The sequence below is a fragment of the Phyllobates terribilis genome, unplaced genomic scaffold (assembly GCF_046119375.1).
Source record: "Phyllobates terribilis strain yellow unplaced genomic scaffold, ASM4611937v1 Scaffold_5__5_contigs__length_657084704, whole genome shotgun sequence".
Taxonomy (NCBI): domain Eukaryota; kingdom Metazoa; phylum Chordata; class Amphibia; order Anura; family Dendrobatidae; genus Phyllobates; species Phyllobates terribilis.
The window spans coordinates 399,178,623-399,204,262 of NW_027362765.1; the positions used below are offsets into that span (position 1 = coordinate 399,178,623).

General features: G+C 45.1%; 1 protein-coding gene across 1 annotated transcript in view; it reads left to right on the forward strand.

Moving 5' to 3' along the window:
• Positions 1–25,640, forward strand: part of DOCK1 (dedicator of cytokinesis 1) — a 412,678-nt gene that overhangs the window by 36,508 nt on the left and 350,530 nt on the right. The window contains exons 2-6 of the mRNA XM_073685060.1: positions 8,818–8,901; positions 14,551–14,591; positions 15,188–15,243; positions 18,467–18,563; positions 20,635–20,783. Coding sequence (XP_073541161.1) covers positions 8,818–8,901; positions 14,551–14,591; positions 15,188–15,243; positions 18,467–18,563; positions 20,635–20,783 — 427 coding nt within the window. The remainder of the gene's footprint in view (positions 1–8,817; positions 8,902–14,550; positions 14,592–15,187; positions 15,244–18,466; positions 18,564–20,634; positions 20,784–25,640) is intronic.

The window sequence follows — 25,640 nt, forward strand, 5'->3', positions numbered from 1 at the left end:
TGACAGACTGACAAGTGGACCCGGTTGGTAGACAGGCTGGCGGACACGGCTGATAGACAGGCTGGCGGACAGCACTGGGACCTGAGGGCTGGAGAAGTGTTTAGTACACAAAACAACTATATTGCACAGGCACCTCCATTTTGGGACAGGAGAGCAGGAGTCACTCATATCTGTGTGTGCTGTGTATAGGTGACATCACAACATCTTCTCCTAACTCAGGGTCAGCCTAAAATGAAAGACAGTCTGCATAGGGAAAAACAGGCGCAAAATGCAGGAAAGAATTCATACAGTGTGGAAAATAAGTATTTGATACACTGCCGATTTTGCACGTTTTCTTACCTACAAAGAACGGAGAGGTCTGTAATTTTTATTGTAGGTACAGTTCAGCTGTGAGACAGAATCTTAAAAGAAAAAACAAAATCACATTATGATTTTTACATAATTTTCATTTTTTATTGCATGAAATACGTTTTTGATACAGTAGAAAAACAGAACTTTAATATTTGGTGCAGAAACCTTTGTTTGCAATTACAGAGGTCAGACGTTTCCTGTAGCTCTTGACCAGGTTTGCACACACTGCAGCAGGGATTTTTGCCCCCTCCTCCATACAGATCTTCTTCAGATCTTTCAGGTGTCAGGGTTGTCGCTGGGCAACATTTAGTTTCAGCTCCCTTCAAACATTTTCTATTGGGTTCAGGTCTGGAGACTGGCTTTAGTTGCCCTGGCTGTGTGTTTCGAGTCATTGTCATTCTGTAAGACCCAGCCACGACCCATCTTCAATACTCTTACTGAGGAAAGAAGGTTGTTGGCCAAAATCTCACGATACATGACCCGTCCATCCTCCAATACGGTGCAGTCGTCATGTCCCCTTTGCAGAAACGTACCCCCAAAGTATGAGGTTTCCCCCACCATGCTTCACGGTTGGGGCGGTGTTTGTACTCATCCTTCTTCCTCCAAAAACGAGTGGAGTTGATAGCAAAAAGTTCTATTTTGGTCTCATCTAACCACATGACCTTCACTCATGCTTCCTCTGGATCATCCAGATGGACATTGGCGAACTTCAAATGGTCCTGGACATGTGCTGGCGTTAGCAGGGGGACCTTGCGTGCCCTGCAAGATTTTAATCCATGACTGATTAATATGTTACTAATGGTAATGTATGAGACTGTGGTCCCAGATCTCTTCAGCTCATTGACCAGGTCCTCCTGTGTAGTTATGGGCTGATTCCTGACCTTTCTCATAATCATTTTACACCACGAGGTGAGATTTTGCATGAAGCACCAGACTGAGGAAGATTGACAGTCATCTGGTGTTTCTTCCATTTTCTAATAATTGTGCCAACAGTTGTTGCCTTCTCACCAAACTGCTTGCCTATTGTCCTGTAGCACATCCCAGCTTTGTGCAGGTCTACAATTTTGTCCCTGGTGTCCTTAGACAGCTCTTTGATCTTGGCCATGGTGGAGAGGTCGGCGTATGAGTGATTGTGTGTGGACAGGTGTCTTTTATACAGGTAATAAGTTCAATCAGGTGCAATTAATAGAAGTAATGAGTGCAGAGTAGGAAGGCTTATTAAAGAAAAGCAAGGTCTGTGAGAGGCAGAATTCTTGCTGGTTGGTAGGTGATCAAATACTTTTTTCTTGCAATAAAATGCAATTTAATTATTTAAAAATCATATAATGTGTTTTTCTGTTTTTTAGCCAGTTTAGCAAGTTTACCTACGATAAAAATTACAGACCTCTCTATTCTTTGTAGGTGGGAAAACTTGCAAAAATGGGCAGTGTATGAAACACTTATTTTCCCCACTGTATAATGGCCAGAAATTATGTTATTTCTCATGTACACACAGGATAGCTTATTTTTAAAGTCACATAAAATGACAAATACACGTTACAATCTGTTCACATGTGAGCTGTGGCCTCCACTCATCGCAAACTTTCTGTAGTAAAATTGACCATAAACAATAGATAGCAGTTGACCCTCGATTGTTTGGCCCGCAGCTTTCTTTCCCAACTTCTCCATACCCAGGAGCACTCGCTATCGAACTCCTCTGGCCGCAGCTTATCTCACTGAAATCAAAAGGATTGGCTGCTCAAAAGCAGATTCTTATCTCCCCTGTTATCATCTTTTTGGGGAAAAACCAAGAGACCCCATTACACATCAGACTGCCGGCCAGGCCCGCAGATATCAGCAGGTTCGGCAGACATTAAAGTGTACGTCGGACTTAATTCTCGTGAGGCCTTATTTAAAGAGTTGTTTCTGACCATCCCCTTTTAATGCTTTACTCTCTTGTATAAACCCAGTCCAGGCACACACCTTTTCCTTTCTTCCGTGTATTTACATCTGGCTTCCTCCTCGCCCTTTTGATAACAGGATCTTTATGTAAAATTCTATGAAAAACAAAAGCAAAAACCGTCCTTCAGGGCATTTTATTCACATAGTATGTGTGAGCAGAACAAGCCCGCTCTCGCTTCTAGAGCTCTTATCAGTCTCTACACGATTCCCCATGTGTGCGACCTGTGCAGCTCCGAGTTTATCCTGATTTGTATTATTACTTTTGAGCTTCTTCATTATTGTGGCTATGATATCGCTTAATGATTAGTGTTGAGCGAGTATGTTCTGTCCGAGTATGCTCGGGCCGAGCTCCGAGTATTTACAGCTGCTCGGTGATAAGGTTGAATCACTCCCGTGTGCATGATTTGCAACTGTTTGACAGCTTTATTACATGTGAGGAATGTGTAAGAAATAGACATTCCTCCCATGTAATAAAGCTGTCAAACAGTTGCAAATCATGCACACGGGAGTGATTCAACCTTATCACCGAGCAGCTGTAAATACTCGGAGCTCGGCCCGAGCATACTCGGCAAAAGGGTTAACAGAACATACTCGCTCCACACTATTAATGATCCAATTCATTATTTTTTATTATTTAGATATTGGGGTAAGATCAACTACGCTACATGTGCCAGAATGCACTAATGCCTTGCTCAAATGTATATGTATTTGACACTTGCTGAGCCTCCTCTATTAGAAGGTGGCTTTGTGGGGACTGATCTCCATTAGGTGTATGACATCACGTGATTAATAACGGACTAGCTGAGTTTTTCTACGCTCTATGTAGAAACAAGAGGACAATTTTCTCTGCACAAGTCAGGAGTCACTGCAAAAGTCCCTGGCCGGGGGAAGAGTGGAGCAGCTGGGTTGAAGAGAGGAATTATAAATGCAAGGAAAAGAGATGAATTAGCTGGGTAGAAAGGGTAAATGAGCAATTGTAGGTACACAGTGCTATATAATATGATTTCTATACATTGGGATAAAAACTTTGATCAGAGTGCTTCTTTAATGACCTGTTCTCAACATTTTTATCACAATTTTGGCAAAAATGTACCACCACAATATTTAGTATTATAGCCACAATTGCTACATGGATAAGGGTTCCGTGTCTTTATCCCCAGGTTAATGTTCTCATAATACTCTGATTTATATAGTCATCAGTCATTACCGGTCTCTTCGTACCATTCTGTGTAAGGTGCTTTCATGTAAACTATAAAGACGACAAGCGTGATATACATTACCTCGACACATCCCTCCTTCCTCTCAGTAAATGAATCAAGTTTATCCTCATACACATGAGACCGGGGATTACTGGCGGTGTTTTCAACACTTGTGGATATTTATTAGCAAGTAGTGGATTATCTCCATTTGTCTCATTAATCCAAGGCTTTCTAGGCCTGTTCTTTTATGTATCCCGCCCACTGTGATCTGCGGGGCCACATCTACTTACCGAAATGCAAGTGTTTGAATAAGTTGCTTTTTTACATGCCAATGCTGAATTACAACGTTCATCTTACACAATCTGTACACGGACCAACATACCTGCCCGGCCAAGGGTGTTGTGACCCGAACCAAAAGATTAATATATTCCCATAAGGCTGTTAGTTTGGCTCAGGAGACCCACAGATGGTCAGATATTGCAGTCAGCATATGGACCGTGAGACAAATTGATTAAATTCAGCTTTAAACAAAAGTTTGGTGTCAATTTTTATTAGAGGAAAATTATATGCCTGCTAAAGGGTCATGACTAGTGAAGCGGCACTTTTCTGGTTGTGAAGCTGTACTTTTCTGGTTGTGAAGCGGCACTTTTCTGGTTGTGAAGCTGTACTTTTCTTGTTGTGAAGTGGCACTTTTCTGGTTGTTTCTACCCCTTTGTTACTAAGGGAATACATGTTGATTCAGAGAAAATACATTGTTAGCAAAAATATTTGCAACAGAAATTTCTGCACGATTTATGTATCTCTTAGCGGCAAAAATGCTGCGTAAAATATGCACGTTTTTGCTGCATTTTTTTTTACATGCTTTTTTGTTGCAACTTTTTCCCCACTCATTAGTATGAGTGAAATCTGCAGCAAAATCCTGAAAGAAATTACATGCTGTAGATTTAAATATGCATGGGAAAAAAAACCGTGTGCACAAGACTTCAAGAATTATTCACATTGCTGCTACTAGGAAATCCTTCAGGTTTTGTGACAAATCTGCGCAGAAAAAAAGCAACAAAAACACAATGTGTGCACATTCTAAATTTGACTGAGGGTCATTGAAAGATGGATTTGCGTTGGATGATAAAACCAAGGAGCGTAAAGTATGAGCCTATCCATTTTGATTTTCACTATGAGGACTTGCCTATTTGAGTTGCTTTTAATTGGCTGCAGCGGTCACGCGTCTGTGTCAGGACTCCATAACTGCAGATTGTGCAGAGACTGATGGGGAAACTGGGTAGCAAGGGATATTTTTTTTTAAATATTTAAACCCATTTTAAGCTATTTGAAAGGTTTGTTTCCCATTGGACTGGGAGGAGCTTACCTCTGTGCTCTTGGTCGCCCCCTGCTGAGTGATGCACTTTGCTTGCCTGCAGCAAGTGTCAGGAAAGCTCTTCTTTATTCACACTGGCAGCTTCCACAGTAGACTTGTGATGTATGTGGGAACATTTGCTGATAAATGTGTCAATAAGTAAAAATCTGCTGTGTGTGTGTGTTTGGCAATACCATTATTAGACCATTACTGAGAGATTATCTGATTGGTATTGCAAGACGGTCAACTCCTTTAAAGAGGACATGTCACATTGTCTGCTCTGCCTCCCTTCCTGAAAGCATTTATTGGCTGTAACAAAGCATTAGCGTCTGGTCTGCAGCCAAATATCACTGCCCGGCTCCTGAAATTAATCATCTATACCGCCTTACGACCTAATTACTCCAATCAAAATGGGTGCATAAATTATTCCTTCTACCTGTCAGAGAATGCTTTGTTTACATTTTGACTTTAATTATTTTTTTAAGAGATATAGAGATATAGATAGATATAGAGAGAGATTATATATTAGAGAGAGAGAGAGATACAGGATGGTCCAAATGTAGGTGGACAGAAAGTGTAATAAGGTTATGAAGGGGGAGATTTATCAAACATGGTGTAAAGTGAAACTGGCTCAGTTGCCCTTAGCAACCAATCAGATTCCACTTTTCATTCCTCACAGATTCTTTGGAAAATGAAAGGTGGAATCTGATTGGTTGCTAAGGGCAACTGAGCCAGTTTCACAGATCTAGTTTTCACAGATAGATCTCCCACAAATCTGTTTTCTATTCAGATAACACATAATGGCAAATAATTTAAATACAGATCAAAGAAAATGGATTTTAACAGAGTATTGGAAATCTCAAAATGCTGAAACCGTTAGAGCAAAATTGGGTTGAAACATTTGGTACTCAAGCCCCAAAGAGACAATCCATTTACTGCATTCGTGACAAATTCAATGCCACTGGCTCAATCCTTAATGCTCCAAAAACTGCTCGACCCAAAACAGTCTGTACAGAAGAGAATAGACAACTTGTGGCTGAAGCATTTGTTCAGAGTCCAAAAAAGTCCACAGAAGAGCCTCTCTGGAATTGGGAATTTCACGAGCTTCTATCATGCGAATCCTGAAATCTATGGGGTGGAAAGCTTATCGTCCACATCTAATTCATGGTTTAGTGGAGGATGATCCAGACAGGCGGCTGCAATTTAGTGTTTGATAAATCTCCCCCTTCATAACCTTATTACACTTTCTGTCCACCTACTTTTGGACCACCCTGTACAGAGATAGATAGATATATAATGAGAGAGAGAGATCTATCTATATACAGATAGATATAGATAGAGAGAGTGATATCTATTTTTCAGTCTTTGTTCTGGCACTTTTCTTTAAGCCCATAGGATTCATCAATGACACTAGAGCCTTAGAGTGTCCATTGTATTTTTTTCATTTCATAAAACATTAGTGCACATGAAAATAAACACTGTAATATATCTTGTAAAATTTTGCTTCTTTACCTCCTGGATTGATCTTTCCCTCTTAATTCATAGGTATAATTTGTATTCAGGGACGACAAATTTTCCCATTACTGAGAAAAGATATGACAGTTGGTGCTTTTAAAATTCTATCTAGGAGGGAGGAGTTAGAGGCAATGTAGACATTCTGTGAAGGGGAGGAGCTAGAGGCAGACACAGACATTCTATGGAGGGGAGGAGCTAGAGGCAGACAGACATTCTATGGAGGGGAGGAGCTAGAGGCAGACACAGACATTCTATGGAGGGGAGGAGCTAGAGGCAGACAAAGGCATTCTATGGAAGGGAGGAGATAGATGCAGACACAGACATTCTGTGGAGGGGAGGAGCTAGAGGCAGACACAGGCATTCTATGGAAGGGAGGAGATAGATGCAGACACAGACATTCTATGGAGGGGAGGAGCTAGAGGCAGACACAGACATTCTATGGAGGGGAGGAGCTAGAGGCAGACACAGACATTCTATGGAGGGGAGGGGCTAGAGACAGACACAGACATTCTATGGAGGGGTGGAGCTAGAGGCAGACAGGCATTCTATGGAAGGGAGGAGATAGATGCAGACACAGACATTCTATGGAGGGGAGGAGCTAGAGGCAGACAAAGGCATTCTATGGAAGGGAGGAGATAGAGGCAGACACAGACATTCTATGGAGGGGAGGAGCTAGAGGCAGACACACATTCTATGGAGGGGAGGAGATAGATGCAGACACAGACATTCTGTGGAGGGGAGGAGCTAGAGGCAGACACAGACATTCTGTGGAGGGGAGGAGCTAGAGGCAGACACAGACATTCTATGGAGGGAAAGAGCTAGAGGCAGACAGACATTCTATGGAGAGGAAGAGCTGAAAAGATGGTGCTCATAAAGTTCTATGGAGAGCTGTAACTGTTATTTCATGAGAACTTGCAGTAGAATGTCTGTGTCTGCCTCTAGCTTCTCCCTTCTCCATAGAATTTTAAAAGCACCAACTGGCATCTCCTATCTCCGTAATGGGAAAGATTGTATTTACTTACGACACATTTTACCTGTCAATTGAGAATTTTGAGAATGAACGATCAGTCCAGGAGGAGATAGAAGCAGATTTCTCTAATAAGATATATTACAAAGTTTCTTATTTTCTTGTGTACTGAACAAAAAATTATAGGACCAGTTACTCTTTGAGGATATGTGTTCATTTAGTCAATTAACTGCGTATTTTTGCAAAAAATGTCAACACTAGGATATAATGTATATGAATAGGATTTTGAAGGGGCTCTCCAGACAATAACATTGATAGCCATTAATAAGGCTGGTCAAGTTATACTGCCACTCTAAGGGTAGATTTACATGTATGGAACTTGTCGGCTGTATGTGAATATGCCCTAAAGGCCTCTTCACACATTGATTGAAAGTTGACCAAGCTCGCCAATTTCAGTGGAATCAGTTGACCAACTGATGTATATGGGGGGCTTTCCGCTCTCCCCTGTCAGAAGATTTCTGGGGAAAGAATGATCTGGCCATTGAAATTTCAACGTCCGATGCTTTTGTCAGTGGAGATGAGTTGCCTTTCTATGCTCTTGGCAGTGAAAATACATGTACAATCAATTGAGCCGAGCACTCGTGTGTATGGGGAAGCCTAGTTATCTTGTGTTTGGCCAGCTTTAGGTTGGAATTACACGCTGTGGTTTTTCTGTGTTTTAATTTGTGTATTTCTACTGTTTTTGTGCTATTTTATGCTTGAAAAAGCACAAATAAATGCAAAAACACCAACAAAACAAAAAAACCCTGAAAAAATACACCTAGTCTTCAACGCCTAATAGTTGGGTAATATTTATTTAGTGGCTTAATCATTAAATTGCATTAGTAACTCCCTCCTTCTGGGAGTAACTGCTTTTAAAGGGAACCTGTCATGACCACGCATTTTAATCTAAAGGCATCATGTTGTATCGCAGGAGGAGCTGAGCAGATTGATATACCGCTATGTGAGTAAAGATTCAGTATAACCAGTGATTTAGCCATTTTAATCCTCGCTCTTTCTGGGATTCTGGGTCTGGTGAGCGGTCTGATCAGTGACTGACTGCTTACTTTGTGTAAGTGTGCCTACAGAGAGAGCTGTCAATCACTGATAGGACCGCCTACTGGACACAAAATCCCAGAAAGAGCAGAGGATTAAGTGATGATTCCTTTCTCACAAAACTGTATATTAATCTGCTCGGCTCCCCCTGCTCTTTAACACCATGACTGCATTTTCATGGTTCCCTTTAATTACAAAGTTTGGTGGAAAAACCCTACTAATATGTGTTTTACCAGGCATCAAACCACTAAAACCAATCGGTGCATCACATTAACATCCATAATGGTCGCATCTCTTGGCTTTAGCCCCCTTTTATGAGCTAAATGTACCTTTTTTTTGCCGATGACCTGCCTATATGACATGACATATATGTATATATTTTTTTTGTTTTTTAGTGCTTTACAACTTTAGCGCCCGAGGAGCGGATGAGTTGACTCTACAGATCGGAGACACCGTGCACTTACTAGAGACCCATGAAGGTGAGACATCATCATCGCCGCTCGCACAATATTTTATGTCTATTGTGTGTGTTTTTTTTTTTTTTTTTTTTTTTTTTTTTTTTTTTGTTTTTTTTTTAATGGATCCAAAAGTTTCACTTGGCTTTGGGAAGATTCAACTAAGGAAACTAAATGGATCATGGGGTTTTCCAGTTCTATAAAATGATTGTCTTGTCATTAGAAAAGACCACAAATATCTGACACTGTTCATCCACGACAATCAGCTGTTTGGGGGGGACACACCGTTGACACGTTCTGCAGCATCTTCATTTTTTTTTTACTGCACTAATGTTATTTAGAAATTATAATGAATGACCAAAAACTTCTGAGCCCCATTCATAATGTTTGGAGGTTGAGTAATTTGCATTGAGAGACTCTACTAAAATAAAACTTTTAGGTGGTCCGTATGGCATGCTATTTTTTTTCATGCACTGTCCGCTTTCGAAGTGAAATCACAGCATATTGCAAATTGTTTTCTCATGCCGAATACAGCTGAGATACCCCCCCCCCCCCCCACAGATCTGAACTGCCTTATCACATTACATTGGTCCTTGGTCTTTTTTTTTTATCAGATTGCACTTGTCCAATTCATACACTCGTGTGCGAGAGCCCTAAAAGTTATACTTTAGTAGAGTCTCCCCATGCTACTATGGCTCTGGCAAACACTACTCTGTATCCCCTTGCTATGTGCTAATGTTTGGATACCATAATAACGGATGTGACAAACCTTTAATCTTATTAATGCTCCTTGTATTAAAGTGTTAGACCTCCTGGGACGTAAGTAAATATAATGTGATTTAGAGGATTCAACCTGACTATTTACATGGCTAAACTCCATATACAGCTGTGAAATTAAAAGGGTTGTCAAGCCTCCTCCAACCCGTATTTCCGAGTGTAAAATAAACTGTAGGAAGAAAAATGAATCCTGCAGCTAAATAGGGAAGGCTTCTTTACAGTTAGAGCAGTCAGTCCTGTTTCATATGACCTGAACTGGAGATCATCCTGGGCCGGCCATGTGAGCAGGGATTGGGATTTGGGTCATTCAGTCTTTTTTTTTTGTTTGTTTTTTTAGAATTCTGCCTTATTTCTCATAGACTTTTGGAATCCCCCTTTTAGGAGACTGATCATCTGGGAATAGAGTTCCTGTGATACTAAACTACTAGGACATTGCATTAATTACGCTTTAGTGTCATTTATTTTTGGTTAATTCAGGGATTTCCCATTCACATACAGTCTAGTAATCTAAATCTCAAATTATTATGTTCTTTTTTTTTTCCTGGCTGAATTAAAAAGCCCTGGAATCAAGCATTTAGAAAAACTGGGTTAATATGAGCCTGTGACCTGGAATGGAGTGAAAAATCCTGCTGTTCTCATACCGAGGTTTTTTTTTTCTGCCTTGCTGTACAATACTGAGAAAATTCTGTTAATCTGGGATTAATCAAGGGTATCTTTTATAGACGTGGCCACGTTCCGGCGGCGAGCCTGAACGCTGCTATTTGGGTTTACATAGATTGTGTAGAAAGTGGAGGCTTTCCAGTAATATCCGGAACATCAGTGATGGTGACAGCTGACACTGTAGATCTGAAGATTATTTTTTTTTTTTCGACAAGTGTTTAATGCCTGGAGCCATTTACTTGTGTATATTTGTATACATAAAATATCTGATAATTGGATAGCTTGCCATTGACTCCGTGGCAGCCTATTAGCAAGTCACAGATAGCTGAGGAGCTTTGTGTCTAGAGAACCTTGTAATATTCTGATGTTTGACAAATTAGCCGAAAATTAAAGGGGCAAAATTCACATTAAAGTAGATCCAGACCTGCAGGTAAAATTCGTAAGGCGTTCATGATAATACAGTAGGTCAGCCAGGATTACAAGCTAGACCATTTTTAATCGGCGATTGTTCTTGAGAACGTGCCGCTGATCACCCAAACAATGAGCAAAATGATGCTTTATTGGGTGATCGGATCCATTGTCGGCAGCACATGATCATGTGTAAATGGGGGTATGCTGCCGATAACATGGTATTTCATAGGGGCATATTAACGATTGCTCTTTTCCCTCATACTGTTTTTTTGGCAACCCAATGTCACGCACGGTGAGGGAAGGCAGAAAGTTGTGCTTAAAAGTTTACATACCCTGGCAGAATTTTTCCTTTCTTAGCCTTGTTTCAAAGAATATGAATGATAACAAAAAAACTTTTTTCTCCACTCATGGTTATTGGTTGGGTGAAGCCATTTATTGTCAAATTACTGTGTTTTCTCTTTTTAAATCTTAATGACAACCAAAAACATCCAAATGACCCTGATCAAAAGTTCACATACCCTGGTGATTTTGGCCTGATAACATGCACAGAATTTGACACACATGGGTTTGAATGGCTACTAAATGTAACATCCTCACCTGTGACCTGTTTGCTTGTAATCAGTGTGTGTGCATAAAAGCTGAGTGAGTTTCTGGGATCCAGACAGACCTTTGCATCTTTCATCCAGCCACAGACGTTTCTGGATTGTGAGTCATGGGGAAAGCAAAAGAATTGTCAACAGATCTACAAGAAAAGGTAGTTGAAGTGTATAACACAGGAAAGGGATAAAAAAAATATCCAAGAAATTGATAATGCCAGTTAGGAGCGTTTAAACTGTGATTAACAAATGGAAAATCAGGGGCTCTGTAAAAACCAAACCACGGTCAGGTAGACCAACAAAGATTTCGGCCAGAACTGCCAGGAAAATTGTTCAGGATGCAAAGAAAAAAAACACAAAACATCAGATGAAATTCAGGACTCTCTGAAAACTAGCAGTGTGGCTGTTTCAAGATGCACAATAAGGAGGCACTTGAAGAAAAATGGGCTGCATGGTCGAGTCGCCAGAAGAAAGCCATTACTGCACAAATGCCACAAAGTATCTCGCCTGCAATATGCCAAACAGCACAGAGACAAGCCTCAAAACTTCTGGAACAAGGTAATTTGGAGTGATGAAACCAAAGGCAGATCTAATATGACCGTGCATACCCTATTGTCCCTCTATAGGTTCTGCACCTATCGCCGGTCAGGAACCTAAACCCTGAATGTCCCTAGAGCTTGGCACTAGATAGGGAGGGGACGGGGTGAGCACTAGTCAGTCCCCACTGCAAACTAAAGACAACAAGGTAAACAAACAAAGGGAAACTCTTAGCTTGAGTAGACACCAGAGAGAGAACGCCAACTGTCCTCCAGGGCACCAAAGACGAGACTAGCTGACTGCTAATACTCCAAGCCTGCACAGAGGTACATAGAACTATCACCGCCGACTCTCTGGAGAAACTGGGAGTTTTCAACTACCAAGCAAGGGTGTGTCAATCAGCAGCAGAATGTGGAGGTCGCTGCTGGGTCCTAAAGGGAGAAGGATAACTAAACTACAGAGATGAGGATCAAGAAGGCATCTGCAATGCTAAGCGCAGTGACCTTCTACAGCCGGATCCAGAGTGACTGTCTCTCACATCTGACACACCCGTGACACCCAAGCTGTTTTCTCATAAAAAGATGGTGACCAAACGTATTAGTCAAACATTGATCAAAACCCAAATATTTGTTCATCAGACAAATCATCATTTTACCCGAATAGCAGGTCGTCAACGTCCGGGTGGAATAAAAAAATAATAATCAGCTGTGATCAATAATCACCGTAGATCTGTTAATTGTTAGTTCGTAAGCAATGTTTCCATAAAGCACATTCACAGATCGTTCATCTGGTGTCATTGCACATGTATGTAGACTAATGTCATTTTGAAAAATGAAGGTTTTTTGCGCATAATTTGGCCAATTTATGTGTGCCCATCAACCACGACAAGGTCACCTTCGTATGATGGGAAACTGCGCTATGCTACCACTGGATATGCCACTCTTGGGCTGTAAGCCTGTATGGACAATATGTCTCTGCTTGGGCTTTTAACCTACAATGTATGGGCTGGTAGAGCTAGTTAAAACCACCTGTGACTGAATGGGAGGGACACATGGTCAGAAAAAAGGCTGTCAAACTTCTAATAGTGTGAACACGTACCTGCTGCAATGCTCCAGGAGCGGGATCCCAAAAATGATTAATAGAAAAAAAGAGAGGGGTCGCTCACTGGTCTATTCGGGTGCTCTGAAGAAAAGAGTAATCTCAATAGCAAAAAGAACTTCGGCACTCCATACATGAAAATATAAGAATATATGAGCGACCCCTCTCTTTTTTTCTATTAATCATTTTTGGGATCCCGCTCCTGGAGCATTGCAGCAGGTACGTGTTCACACTATTAGAAGTTTGACAGCCTTTTTTCTGACCATGTGTCCCTCCCATTCAGTCACAGGTGGTTTTAACTAGCTCTACCAGCCCATACATTGTAGGTTAAAAGCCCAAGCAGAGACATATTGTCCATACAGGCTTACAGCCCAAGAGTGGCATATCCAGTGGTAGCATAGCGTAGTTTCCCATCATACGAAGGTGACCTTGTCGTGGTTGATGGGCACACATAAATTGGCCAAATTATGCGCAAAAAACCTTCATTTTTCAAAATGACATTAGTCTAGATACAATATTTCTTATATTTTCATGTATGGAGTGCCGAAGTTCTTTTTGCTATTGAGATTACTCTTTTCTTCAGAGCACCCGAATAGACCAGTGAGCGACCCCGTTAATATGTATGGGAGACTTAAGCCACACCAAATATTCATCCCTCTACTTGGGAAGTTGACTTGCCACGCACCGGGCTTTACCTCTGTAGCTCATTATGGTCATTGCGCTAATGTTTTTAAAATATTAAAAGCAAAAAAACCCCTCAGAAATTAAAATGGATTATCACTTGGATAGATCATCAATATGAGATCGTTAGTGGTCCAACACTCTGCATCCCCACCAATCAACTGAGTCACTAAGCTGTGTATGGGGCTGCTGGTGGAGCAGTTTTCAGCTGGTCAGTGGAGGTGCTGGGTGTCTGACCCCCTACTTAAAATTATTGTACAGTCAGTACAGAGAAAAACGTATCGAGGACTGACGCGTTTCTGACCATATATTTATAGTCCATGGGCTACGAATGAGGACCATGTGGTCAGAAACGCGTCAGTCCTGCAGACTTTTTTTTTCTCCATACTGACTGTACAATGATTGTAATGTTCTGTCTAGGAAGAAATAAAGATCATTTTTTGCTTTTTTTTTTTTTTTGGTTTTGGGAAGAGATACATATGCCAGGAGAGGGAAAGTGGTCATGCACTGACCATTTTAAGCTGTTGGACTTTCCTTCTACATCTCATACCCTGGACAATCCCTTTTAATAATGTCTGCAGCTCTTTTGGTGATCTATGCATCTCCATGGTGACAGACTACAAACAACCCTTGTGTAGTCGGAGAGTTTTTCCATCTTTACCCTTATTTTTGGACATTTACAATCCAGAATCAGAAGGTTTCCAAGAAGTAAGAGCTATAGGCGGAAGAGAGTATGACGGTGGGATCAGACTACACACCGGTTCTTTGTAGTCTGTAACTATGGAGACACATAGAGATTATTAATGAAAACTAATTGCAAAGTTGCTTTAGTTTTTTTGTATTGAAGGTATGATAAAATAGGTTGCAACTTGGATATTCTGCTGCATCTCATCTTACTGTGTCTTTTCTGCAGGTTGGTTCAGAGGTTACGTTTTGAGGAAGAAATCTAAAAAGGTAGGACTCCTCTTTACTGACAGATGTTAAATCTCATTTACAGTTATTCCCATTGTTATTGGGATGATTACCCCGGGCTTAATAATGCCAATTCTCCTTCATTCTTCTGAAATTGAAAGCGTCATCAGATAAATCCATGCCGGCTTTTCTATTCATTACAATCAGAGCGGCCGCCTTCTCTATTCTCTCGGTCGTATTTTATTCTTATAGGTTTTGTAACGGTCTCGTCAGATGATGTGCTTAATGCCTTCAATATTCTTCTTCTAAACCAGGGCAGGGGAACCTGATTTTTTTTTTTCTTTTTTAGCGCTGACTATGATTACCAGTAAGTTCAGACTGCTCTGCTCCATCCATTTACTGCCGCACTTACAGTAATGCTAAAGTACCTGGAAAAGATTTCTGCTGATCATACTGATCTCGGACCAGATATTAACCCTTTAAGGAGTTGCCAAAGTTTTCAATCTATTTTATTTTATGTTTTTTTTTTTTTTTTTTTATCTATGACTAGAGGGCTTCCCGGTGTTGTATGCGATGATCTGATTTAGTGAATAGACATTTTTTTTTATTACAATTTTTTTTTGTTTTTTTTTCACCAGGGTATATTTCCCGCCAGCTATGTTCATCTCAAGGATGCCACAGTCGAAGGAAAAGGGTAATTTCTCGTTTGATTTTTAGGAATAACCAAATATTATTAGATTAAGCCATTGTTAGGGGGTGATTTTGAATAATATGTGTATCTTTGGGTAAGGAGGGGAGCGGGTGGGCAGGTCTTTTTTGGTCTTTTTGTCTGTTGTCCCATTGAAAAAACATTATAGGCATCATCTCAAAACCTTGAATGGATGATAACCGAGAGCTGTAGATTGCATCTAGGTACACAGCCAAAGGAGATTAGATGGACTCTGGGTATAATGCCCTCTTAAAGGGGTATTCATATTTCACAATGTGTTGGCATAGCTATATGAAACTCCCTCACTATGAAAGGATCTTGGGGACAGCCTGTATAATTGGTGCAAATCTATTCTCAGGACCAGATCCAGTGATCACATCAGTAATCTTTAGCTGTCAGAGAACCGCCTCCTACCTCGTGGTTTTCCGCAGCTCTTGTTTTGATTAGCTGGCCTGGTGTAACATCCACATGCCCATCACACCGCAATGATGACAACATGCCAGACTGTCTAATCAAAAGAAAAGGTGTGAAAATGCAGGAGGCGGTCATCAGGGCTCCTGTATGACAACCACTCGACCAACTCCTACCCCCAGCAATCCTAAACCTGAGAATGAAGGGGCTGCTGCACTACTTCAGTTAAGGTGCAAATTGACTGTCCAAGAATCTGTGAATAAATGTTTGTAAGAACCCCTGCAATCATATACATGTAGTGATTATGCGTTAAATGAAATCTCTCCTCAGATTTTCGCAGCAAAATGTAGGGGCAGAGAGCCCGATTCCAGGGATGTGTCGCTTGCTGTAGTTTTAATACAATCAGTGTTTTATCAGCAGGAGATTATCATTATAGGACTAGATGTCTGGTGCCTCCTAAGCATCCTGCTCTGTGTAAGCCCCGACCCCACCACTGATTGGCAGCTTGCTCACAGTGTATGCAGGAAGCTGCCAATCAGTGGTGTGGGCGGGGTTATACAGAGCTCAGCATTCCGAGCACTGCTAGAAATACAACAGAGAAAACAGGGATTCTATTAAAACTTCACCAAGCAATTGAGTAAGTGACACATCGTTGAAATCGGCTCTCTGCCCCCTATATTATGTGTTCTCGGGTTACATAGCAAAACCTGCTGACAGATTCCCTTTAAAAGGATAATATTGTATGCAGTTTGTATTGTAAAATCTGGTGACAGCTCGGTTATAAACTCCTTTTCCTGCGTGCTGTACCGTTTAATTACAAAGTAGCCTTCAGCCTGCAGAGGTCGTGGAGCCGACAGCCCCTGTTAGGAGTTCTGCTCGGTGTCTGCTCTGTTGTCGTCTTTGTCTTCCCCTCTAGATTAGATACGTTTGGCGTCGGTATTCTAATCATCTGATTACTGCATAATGACATGCCTCTGATTACAAAATTGATTTCTAGAGCCGACAAAAATAGAAAGTGAGTTTATTTTTATGGGATGACTTAAACGGTTACAAACACATAACGGCTCGTGGACGCGTTTCGAGTTTCCGATTAAACTTTGATCTCGACGTTAAATAATTATTAATCACTTTGCGTCGGACGCCTTGTAGATCCTCAGAAATCGAGAATAGATGACGGGGATTAGGTTACCTGCTTTGTTAGCGGATATGTAAATACAAGAAAAATGCAGAGGAAAGAGACTGGGGCAGAACATATGCCGTCCGTCACCCGCTGTAATTAGCTTTACCGCTGCCAGAGGTTCACCAGTAATTACTGCAATTTCCTTTCCCTTTTTGAAGGTGTAATTTTACTTCAGGAGGGGATTTGATGGAAATATTAGCAAAATACAGGGCTGTGAAAAAGTAGTTGTCGCCTTCCATATGTCTCCCATTTCTGCAGATTTGTCACAATGAGCGTTAAACAAAAATAATTACACCATAATAGAAAACATCTGGAAGAGGGAAAAGCAAAGGGTATTCCCATCGTAGAAGGTTATGGCGTATCGCTGGGATGTAGCATAGTGTTTTGATCAATGGGGGTTTTAACAGCGGGGCCACCAACCACTAATATCTGAAACTTTTTTTTAGAGGACCCGTCGCTTGCCATAATTTTAATTTTTTATTTTAAAGCCCGATGTAAATGCCGCTGTTCTCCTGAATCCGGCGTTTTTCTTTTTGTTCCTGCACCATTTCGTTCTATAAATCTAGTCATCTTTTCCAAGTGGGCGTGGTCCTCAAATCTTCACACCCATTTGGTTAATGAGACCAGATTTTCATACTGGGAAGTGGTATCCGTATCTCAGGAATAGAGATGAGAAAATCCGAACTTAAAAAAATGAGAGGGAGAGAGACTAATTTCGGGTCGGGTACCAGAGCTCAGACTTTCATGGGTCCGTTCATCCCTAATCAGGAACAAAAGAAAAAGAGGAAAGCGGCAGCATTTACATCAGGCAAAAAAAAATAATTAAATTCATTCTGTATTTAAAGAGAATTTATCAGGTTTTTACAATCTAATCTGAGAGCAGCATATTATAGAGACAGAGACTCTGATTCCAGTGATGTGTCACTTACTGGGCTGCTTAGTGTAGTTTTGATAAAATCACTGTTTTATCAGCAGGAGATTATCATTGATGGACTAGTAGCAGGTAGTCAAGCATATTCATGAGCTCTGTAAACCCCGACCCCCACCACTGATTGGCTGCTCTCTGCCTGTGTACAGTGAAAACTGCCAATCAGTGGTGTGGGCGGGGTTATACAGAGCTGAGCATTCAGAGCACTGCTAGATCTGCAGCGGAGAAAACATTGATTTTATAAAAATGATAAGATCAGCCCAGTATGTGATACATTGCTGGAATCCAGGTCTCTGCCCCTACAATATACTGCTCTCAGATGAGGTAGCAAATACCTGGTGGAAATGTTCCTTTAAGACAAATGACACGTCCTTTTAAAAACAAAGTTGTCAGGCTTCCTGATGTGAGCATACTCCATGAAAAAATATTTTGAGCACTGTTTTGTTAGGAGTTGTGCCATACGGGTTATCCCACAATAAACGTGTATCCTCTCTCACATGGCGGTACAATATCCACCGCTTTACTGTATGGGAGCACCTCTTTCATGAAGGGTGTTGGTAAATGTAAGAAATGTTTAGACCTTGTATTCACCCTGCTCATGCACACTCCCATCTTCCCGCCTGTAATCAGATCGACATCAATATTCGCATCTCTAATGTTTTCTTTTATGAATTTCTTACAATTTGTAGGCAGCATGAAGCAGTCGTGCCCTGCGAGATTCCTCTCGTGCAAGAAGTCACTACAACATTGCGAGAATGGTCCTTTATATGGCGGCAGCTTTACGTGGTCAGTATGGTCAATAAATGTTGTGTATGGAAAAAAATTGCCTCCATCTCCAGTGATCCCAGCGATCATCGGGTAACCGGTCACAAGACCGTGCTGCCGGTTAGCATAAGACTCATCACGGCCCTGTCAGTAACAGTTTTCGCTTTTCAGGACCATTTTACAGTGTAACTGGGACTGTGTGGGGGAATTTGGTAATAAGAAAAAAAAACTAAGTGGCCAAAAGGTATTCTCTTAGGGTAAGCCATCAATATTAGATTGGTGTCTGACTTCTAGCGTCTCGCCAGTCATCTGAGTGAAGGAGAGGTGGCACTGGATGCAGCACCGCCGCCTCTTCATTGTTACTGGTTTCAGGTCTGGACATTGCCTTGTTGTTGCGCCTTGCACTTTATTTCCATATTTCAGACCCATTCAAGTTAACTTATTTTGGGAACAACCCTTTAACTCCTATTCAAAGGACCTGAAATAACTTGTTAATTGCAGAGGGCAAACTGTTTGGGCCATTAATGATCCTGAGATTAGGGCTGTGCAACACCAAGACCAAGATTCTGAGGAGTACAGATAGGGGATAACTTGTTATTTTGGGAATAACCCTTTAAAGAGAACCTGTCACATCTAGAAGCGCTGTTTACCTGCATATATAGGGTCAATCTGCAGGTCAATAGCGTTGAAATTCCATGTAATCTGGAACAGTGGTAACAGGGAGAAAATTTTGTTTTGTTCTCCCTGCAGCTGCTCGCTTCCAGTCAAAGGGGCGGTGCAGGGAGCAATTACAGTCACCACTAGCTACACAATAAAAGTGCTGTAATCACTCCCCGGTACTTTGATGGACAGGCTACTCTGTTCATACACGCTGCAGAGCTGGCTGTCAGTGATGGGAAGTGATTACATCACATTCATTGTGTAGTTAGCGGTGACTATAATCGCTCCCTGCACCGCCCATATGACTGGAAACGAGCAGCCGCAGGGAGAATAAAACTTCACTTTCTCCCTGTAACTTCTGCTCCAATAAGGCAGCCAGACATGATGTAAATGCTACTTACCTGCAGATTACCATTATATCTGCAGATAGTGTTTCTGGATTTTATAGGTTCCCTTTAATAGGACTGTGCTGTAATACCGTGCGCAACCACTACAATGTTTACAGCGCTGTGCCAAATAAACAGTAAAGAGTTAGCGACGCTATGGCCTACGGCACTGTTATTTCAATCAGCTGGTCAGTGCGGGTGGCTAAAATAGGCCATCAGTGATGAAGTCCAGAAAAAAACCCCACTAAATATATTTTTATCTGCACACAATAAATGACCAGCTTTGCTAAAACTGCTAGTTGGTTAAAAAAGTGGTAAAAAAAAATGAATTCACGATAAAGAAGTTAAAATTACTTTACAGATTTCACGATACAAACAGCATTTTTTTTTTTTTTAAATGGATCTCAGACCTGATGAGGTTGGTGTACTTACTTTGAAAATTCATACCAGAATGGCTATATCCTTCCTTAATAAACTTTTTCTTGGCCTGAAATGAGTATTTAATGAATCTACCTCTGGCTAAACTCTTAAAGTGCTCATTTTAATATTCGGATTATACAGCCATTCTGACAGGGATTTTTTTCAAACAACGCACAACAGCCCCATCAGGACTAAGAGATTTACTTACTAATGTATGCATGTTATATAGTGAAATCTGATGACTGATACCCTTTTAATAACCTAAAAATGAAAGTTATAGGTGTTTGACCAGTACGTGCAGGAAAAAAAAAAATGGGAGCTGGCACAGAATGGAGCTGCGGAAAGATTATCCCCTGTGCAAGATTATTTTATGCAAGAAATATCCTTTTTATTATTGCCAATTTTCTCATATACATAAAGCAATTATTACTGAGACCCTCGATGGTTCTGATCTAAATGTCAATGGTTTAGTACAAATGAACCTTTATCACTGGGAATGAGCACAGTGCACACACCGGAGAGTTTCGCTTTGCTAGTTTGTGTTTGATACATACTTTATGCGATTTTTATATTGCCTCCTACTTTTATAATTAAGTGATTTTTGTTTTATTTTATTTTTTTTATAGCAAGATAATCGAGAAATGTTTAATTGTGTCCGAAATATGATCTGCGACCTGGTGGAGTGGAGATCACAGATCCTCTCGGGAACTCTACCGCAAGATGAACTGAAAGAGCTGAAAAAGAAAATCACTGCCAGGATTGATTATGGAAACAGGTTTGTAGATATTAATGAACCGCATTTTATCAGGCGGCTCTTATGCGTTAATGTGACCTTCCTGCTTGGCTTGCTTCATTTTTACCATTTCATACGACCGCTTTAACCTTTTTAAGAATTTTTTTTTGTTTTTCACTCTTTGATAGAAATTGATAACTGAATCACTGTGTCCTATAAACTATGTAACAAAGCTATGCACCCAGTGTGATAATGATCACAATAAAAATTATACATTATCGGCAGCAAGCGAGACTTTGAAGTTTCACAATACCAAGTGTCTTCTGAGCCTCTGTTTTTTTTGTTTTAATTTGCTTTTTCCAACAATCTGTTTATTGCCCCGTTCAGATTGGAGAACAATAAATTGTGGGAGAACCGCAGGCTGTCTCTGCTGTGTGAGGAGCGGCACTCGCAGGCTGTCTCTGCTGTGTGAGGAGCAGCACTCGCAGGCTGTCTCTGCTGTGTGAGGAGCGGCACTCGCAGGCTGTCTCTGCTGTGTGAGGAGCGGCACTCGCAGGCTGTCTCTGCTGTGTGAGGAGCGGCACTCGCAGGCTGTCTCTGCTGTGGGAGAGGCGGCACTCGCAGGCTGTCTCTGCTGTGTGAGGAGCAGCACTCGCAGGCTGTCTCTGCTGTGTGAGGAGCGGCACTCGCAGGCTGTCTCTGCTGTGTGAGGAGCGGCACTCGCAGGCTGTCTCTGCTGTGTGAGGAGCGGCACTCGCAGGCTGTCTCTGCTGTGTGAGGAGCGGCACTCGCAGGCTGTCTCTGCTGTGTGAGGAGCAGCACTCGCAGGCTGTCTCTGCTGTGTGAGGAGCGGCACTCGCAGGCTGTCTCTGCTGTGTGAGGAGCGGCACTCGCAGGCTGTCTCTGCTGTGTGAGGAGCGGCACTCTTAGGCTGTCTCTGCTGTGTGAGGAGCGGCACTCTTAGGCTGTCTCTGCTGTGTGAGGAGCGGCACTCTTAGGCTGTCTCTGCTGTGTGAGGAGCGGCACTCTTAGGCTGTCTCTGCTGTGTGAGGAGCGGCACTCTTAGGCTGTCTCTGCTGTGTGAGGAGCGGCACTCGCAGGCTGTCTCTGCTGTGTGAGGAGCGGCACTCTTAGGTTGTCTCTGCTGTGTGAGGAGCGGCACTCTTAGGCTGTCTCTGCTGTGTGAGGAGCGGCACTCTTAGGCTGTCTCTGCTGTGTGAGGAGCGGCACTCTTAGGCTGTCTCTGCTGTGTGAGGAGCGGCACTCTTAGGCTGTCTCTGCTGTGTGAGGAGCGGCACTCTTAGGCTGTCTCTGCTGTGTGAGGAGCGGCACTCTTAGGCTGTCTCTGCTGTGTGAGGAGCGGCACTCTTAGGCTGTCTCTGCTGTGTGAGGAGCGGCACTCTTAGGCTGTCTCTGCTGTGTGAGGAGCGGCACTCTTAGGCTGTCTCTGCTGTGTGAGGAGCGGCACTCGCAGGCTGTCTCTGCTGTGTGAGGAGTGGCACTCGCAGGCTGTCTCTGCTGTGTGAGGAGCGGCACTCGCAGGCTGTCTCTGCTGTGTGAGGAGCGGCACTCGCAGGCTGTCTCTGCTGTGTGAGGAGCGGCACTCGCAGGCTGTCTCTGCTGTGTGAGGAGCGGCACTCGCAGGCTGTCTCTGCTGTGTGAGGAGCGGCACTCGCAGGCTGTCTCTGCTGTGTGAGGAGCGGCACTCGCAGGCTGTCTCTGCTGTGTGAGGAGCGGCACTCGCAGGCTGTCTCTGCTGTGTGAGGAGCGGCACTCGCAGGCTGTCTCTGCTGTGTGAGGAGCGGCACTCGCAGGCTGTCTCTGCTGTGTGAGGAGCGGCACTCGCAGGCTGTCTCTGCTGTGTGAGGAGCGGCACTCGCAGGCTGTCTCTGCTGTGTGAGGAGCGGCACTCGCAGGCTGTCTCTGCTGTGTGAGGAGCGGCACTCGCAGGCTGTCTCTGCTGTGTGAGGAGCGGCACTCGCAGGCTGTCTCTGCTGTGTGAGGAGCGGCACTCGCAGGCTGTCTCTGCTGTGTGAGGAGCGGCACTCGCAGGCTGTCTCTGCTGTGTGAGGAGCGGCACTCGCAGGCTGTCTCTGCTGTGTGAGGAGCGGCACTCGCAGGCTGTCTCTGCTGTGTGAGGAGCGGCACTCGCAGGCCGTCTCTGCTGTGTGAGGAGCGGCACTCGCAGGCCGTCTCTGCTGTGTGAGGAGCGGCACTCGCAGGCCGTCTCTGCTGTGTGAGGAGCGGCACTCGCAGGCCGTCTCTGCTGTGTGAGGAGCGGCACTCGCAGGCCGTCTCTGCTGTGTGAGGAGCGGCACTCGCAGGCCGTCTCTGCTGTGTGAGGAGCGGCACTCGCAGGCTGTCTCTGCTGTGTGAGGAGCGGCACTCGCAGGCTGTCTCTGCTGTGTGAGGAGCGGCACTCGCAGGCTGTCTCTGCTGTGTGAGGAGCGGCACTCGCAGGCTGTCTCTGCTGTGTGAGGAGCGGCACTCGCAGGCTGTCTCTGCTGTGTGAGGAGCGGCACTCGCAGGCTGTCTCTGCTGTGTGAGGAGCGGCACTCGCAGGCCGTCTCTGCTGTGTGAGGAGCGGCACTCGCAGGCCGTCTCTGCTGTGTGAGGAGCGGCACTCGCAGGCCGTCTCTGCTGTGTGAGGAGCGGCACTCGCAGGCCGTCTCTGCTGTGTGAGGAGCGGCACTCGCAGGCCGTCTCTGCTGTGTGAGGAGCGGCACTCGCAGGCCGTCTCTGCTGTGTGAGGAGCGGCACTCGCAGGCCGTCTCTGCTGTGTGAGGAGCGGCACTCGCAGGCCGTCTCTGCTGTGTGAGGAGCGGCACTCGCAGGCCGTCTCTGCTGTGTGAGGAGCGGCACTCGCAGGCCGTCTCTGCTGTGTGAGGAGCGGCACTCGCAGGCTGTCTCTGCTGTGGGAGGAGCGGCACTCGCAGGCTGTCTCTGCTGTGGGAGGAGCGGCACTCGCAGGCTGTCTCTGCTGTGGGAGGAGCGGCACTCGCAGGCTGTCTCTGCTGTGTGAGGAGCGGCACTCGCAGGCTGTCTCTGCTGTGTGAGGAGCGGCACTCGCAGGCTGTCTCTGCTGTGTGAGGAGCGGCACTCGCAGGCTGTCTCTGCTGTGTGAGGAGCGGCACTCGCAGGCTGTCTCTGCTGTGTGAGGAGCGGCACTCGCAGGCTGTCTCTGCTGTGTGAGGAGCGGCACTCGCAGGCTGTCTCTGCTGTGTGAGGAGCGGCACTCGCAGGCTGTCTCTGCTGTGTGAGGAGCGGCACTCGCAGGCTGTCTCTGCTGTGTGAGGAGCGGCACTCGCAGGCTGTCTCTGCTGTGTGAGGAGCGGCACTCGCAGGCTGTCTCTGCTGTGTGAGGAGCGGCACTCGCAGGCTGTCTCTGCTGTGTGAGGAGCGGCACTCGCAGGCTGTCTCTGCTGTGTGAGGAGCGGCACTCGCAGGCTGTCTCTGCTGTGTGAGGAGCGGCACTCGCAGGCTGTCTCTGCTGTGTGAGGAGCGGCACTCGCAGGCTGTCTCTGCTGTGTGAGGAGCGGCACTCGCAGGCTGTCTCTGCTGTGTGAGGAGCGGCACTCGCAGGCTGTCTCTGCTGTGTGAGGAGCGGCACTCGCAGGCTGTCTCTGCTGTGTGAGGAGCGGCACTCGCAGGCTGTCTCTGCTGTGTGAGGAGCGGCACTCGCAGGCTGTCTCTGCTGTGTGAGGAGCGGCACTCGCAGGCTGTCTCTGCTGTGTGAGGAGCGGCACTCGCAGGCTGTCTCTGCTGTGTGAGGAGCGGCACTCGCAGGCTGTCTCTGCTGTGTGAGGAGCGGCACTCGCAGGCTGTCTCTGCTGTGTGAGGAGCGGCACTCGCAGGCCTGTCTCTGCTGTGTGAGGAGCGGCACTCGCAGGCCGTCTCTGCTGTGTGAGGAGCGGCACTCGCAGGCCGTCTCTGCTGTGTGAGGAGCGGCACTCGCAGGCCGTCTCTGCTGTGTGAGGAGCGGCACTCGCAGGCCGTCTCTGCTGTGTGAGGAGCGGCACTCGCAGGCCGTCTCTGCTGTGTGAGGAGCGGCACTCGCAGGCCTGTCTCTGCTGTGTGAGGAGCGGCACTCGCAGGCCTGTCTCTGCTGTGTGAGGAGCGGCACTCGCAGGCTGTCTCTGCTGTGTGAGGAGCGGCACTCGCAGGCTGTCTCTGCTGTGTGAGGAGCGGCACTCGCAGGCTGTCTCTGCTGTGTGAGGAGCGGCACTCGCAGGCTGTCTCTGCTGTGTGAGGAGCGGCACTCGCAGGCCTGTCTCTGCTGTGTGAGGAGCGGCACTCGCAGGCCGTCTCTGCTGTGTGAGGAGCGGCACTCGCAGGCCGTCTCTGCTGTGTGAGGAGCGGCACTCGCAGGCCGTCTCTGCTGTGTGAGGAGCGGCACTCGCAGGCCGTCTCTGCTGTGTGAGGAGCGGCACTCGCAGGCCGTCTCTGCTGTGTGAGGAGCGGCACTCGCAGGCCGTCTCTGCTGTGTGAGGAGCGGCACTCGCAGGCCGTCTCTGCTGTGGGAGGAGCGGCACTCGCAGGCCGTCTCTGCTGTGGGAGGAGCGGCACTCGCAGGCCGTCTCTGCTGTGGGAGGAGCGGCACTCGCAGGCCGTCTCTGCTGTGGGAGGAGCGGCACTCGCAGGCCGTCTCTGCTGTGGGAGGAGCGGCACTCGCAGGCTGTCTCTGCTGTGGGAGGAGCGGCACTCGCAGGCTGTCTCTGCTGTGGGAGGAGCGGCACTAGCAGGCGTCTCTGCTGTGGGAGGAGCGGCACTCGCAGGCTGTCTCTGCTGTGGGAGGAGCGGCAGGGCTGTCTCTGCTGTGGAGGGAGCGGCCACTGCAGGCTGTCTCTGTGTGGGAGGAGCGGCACTCGCAGGCTGTCTCTGCTGCGGTGGAGGCGCACT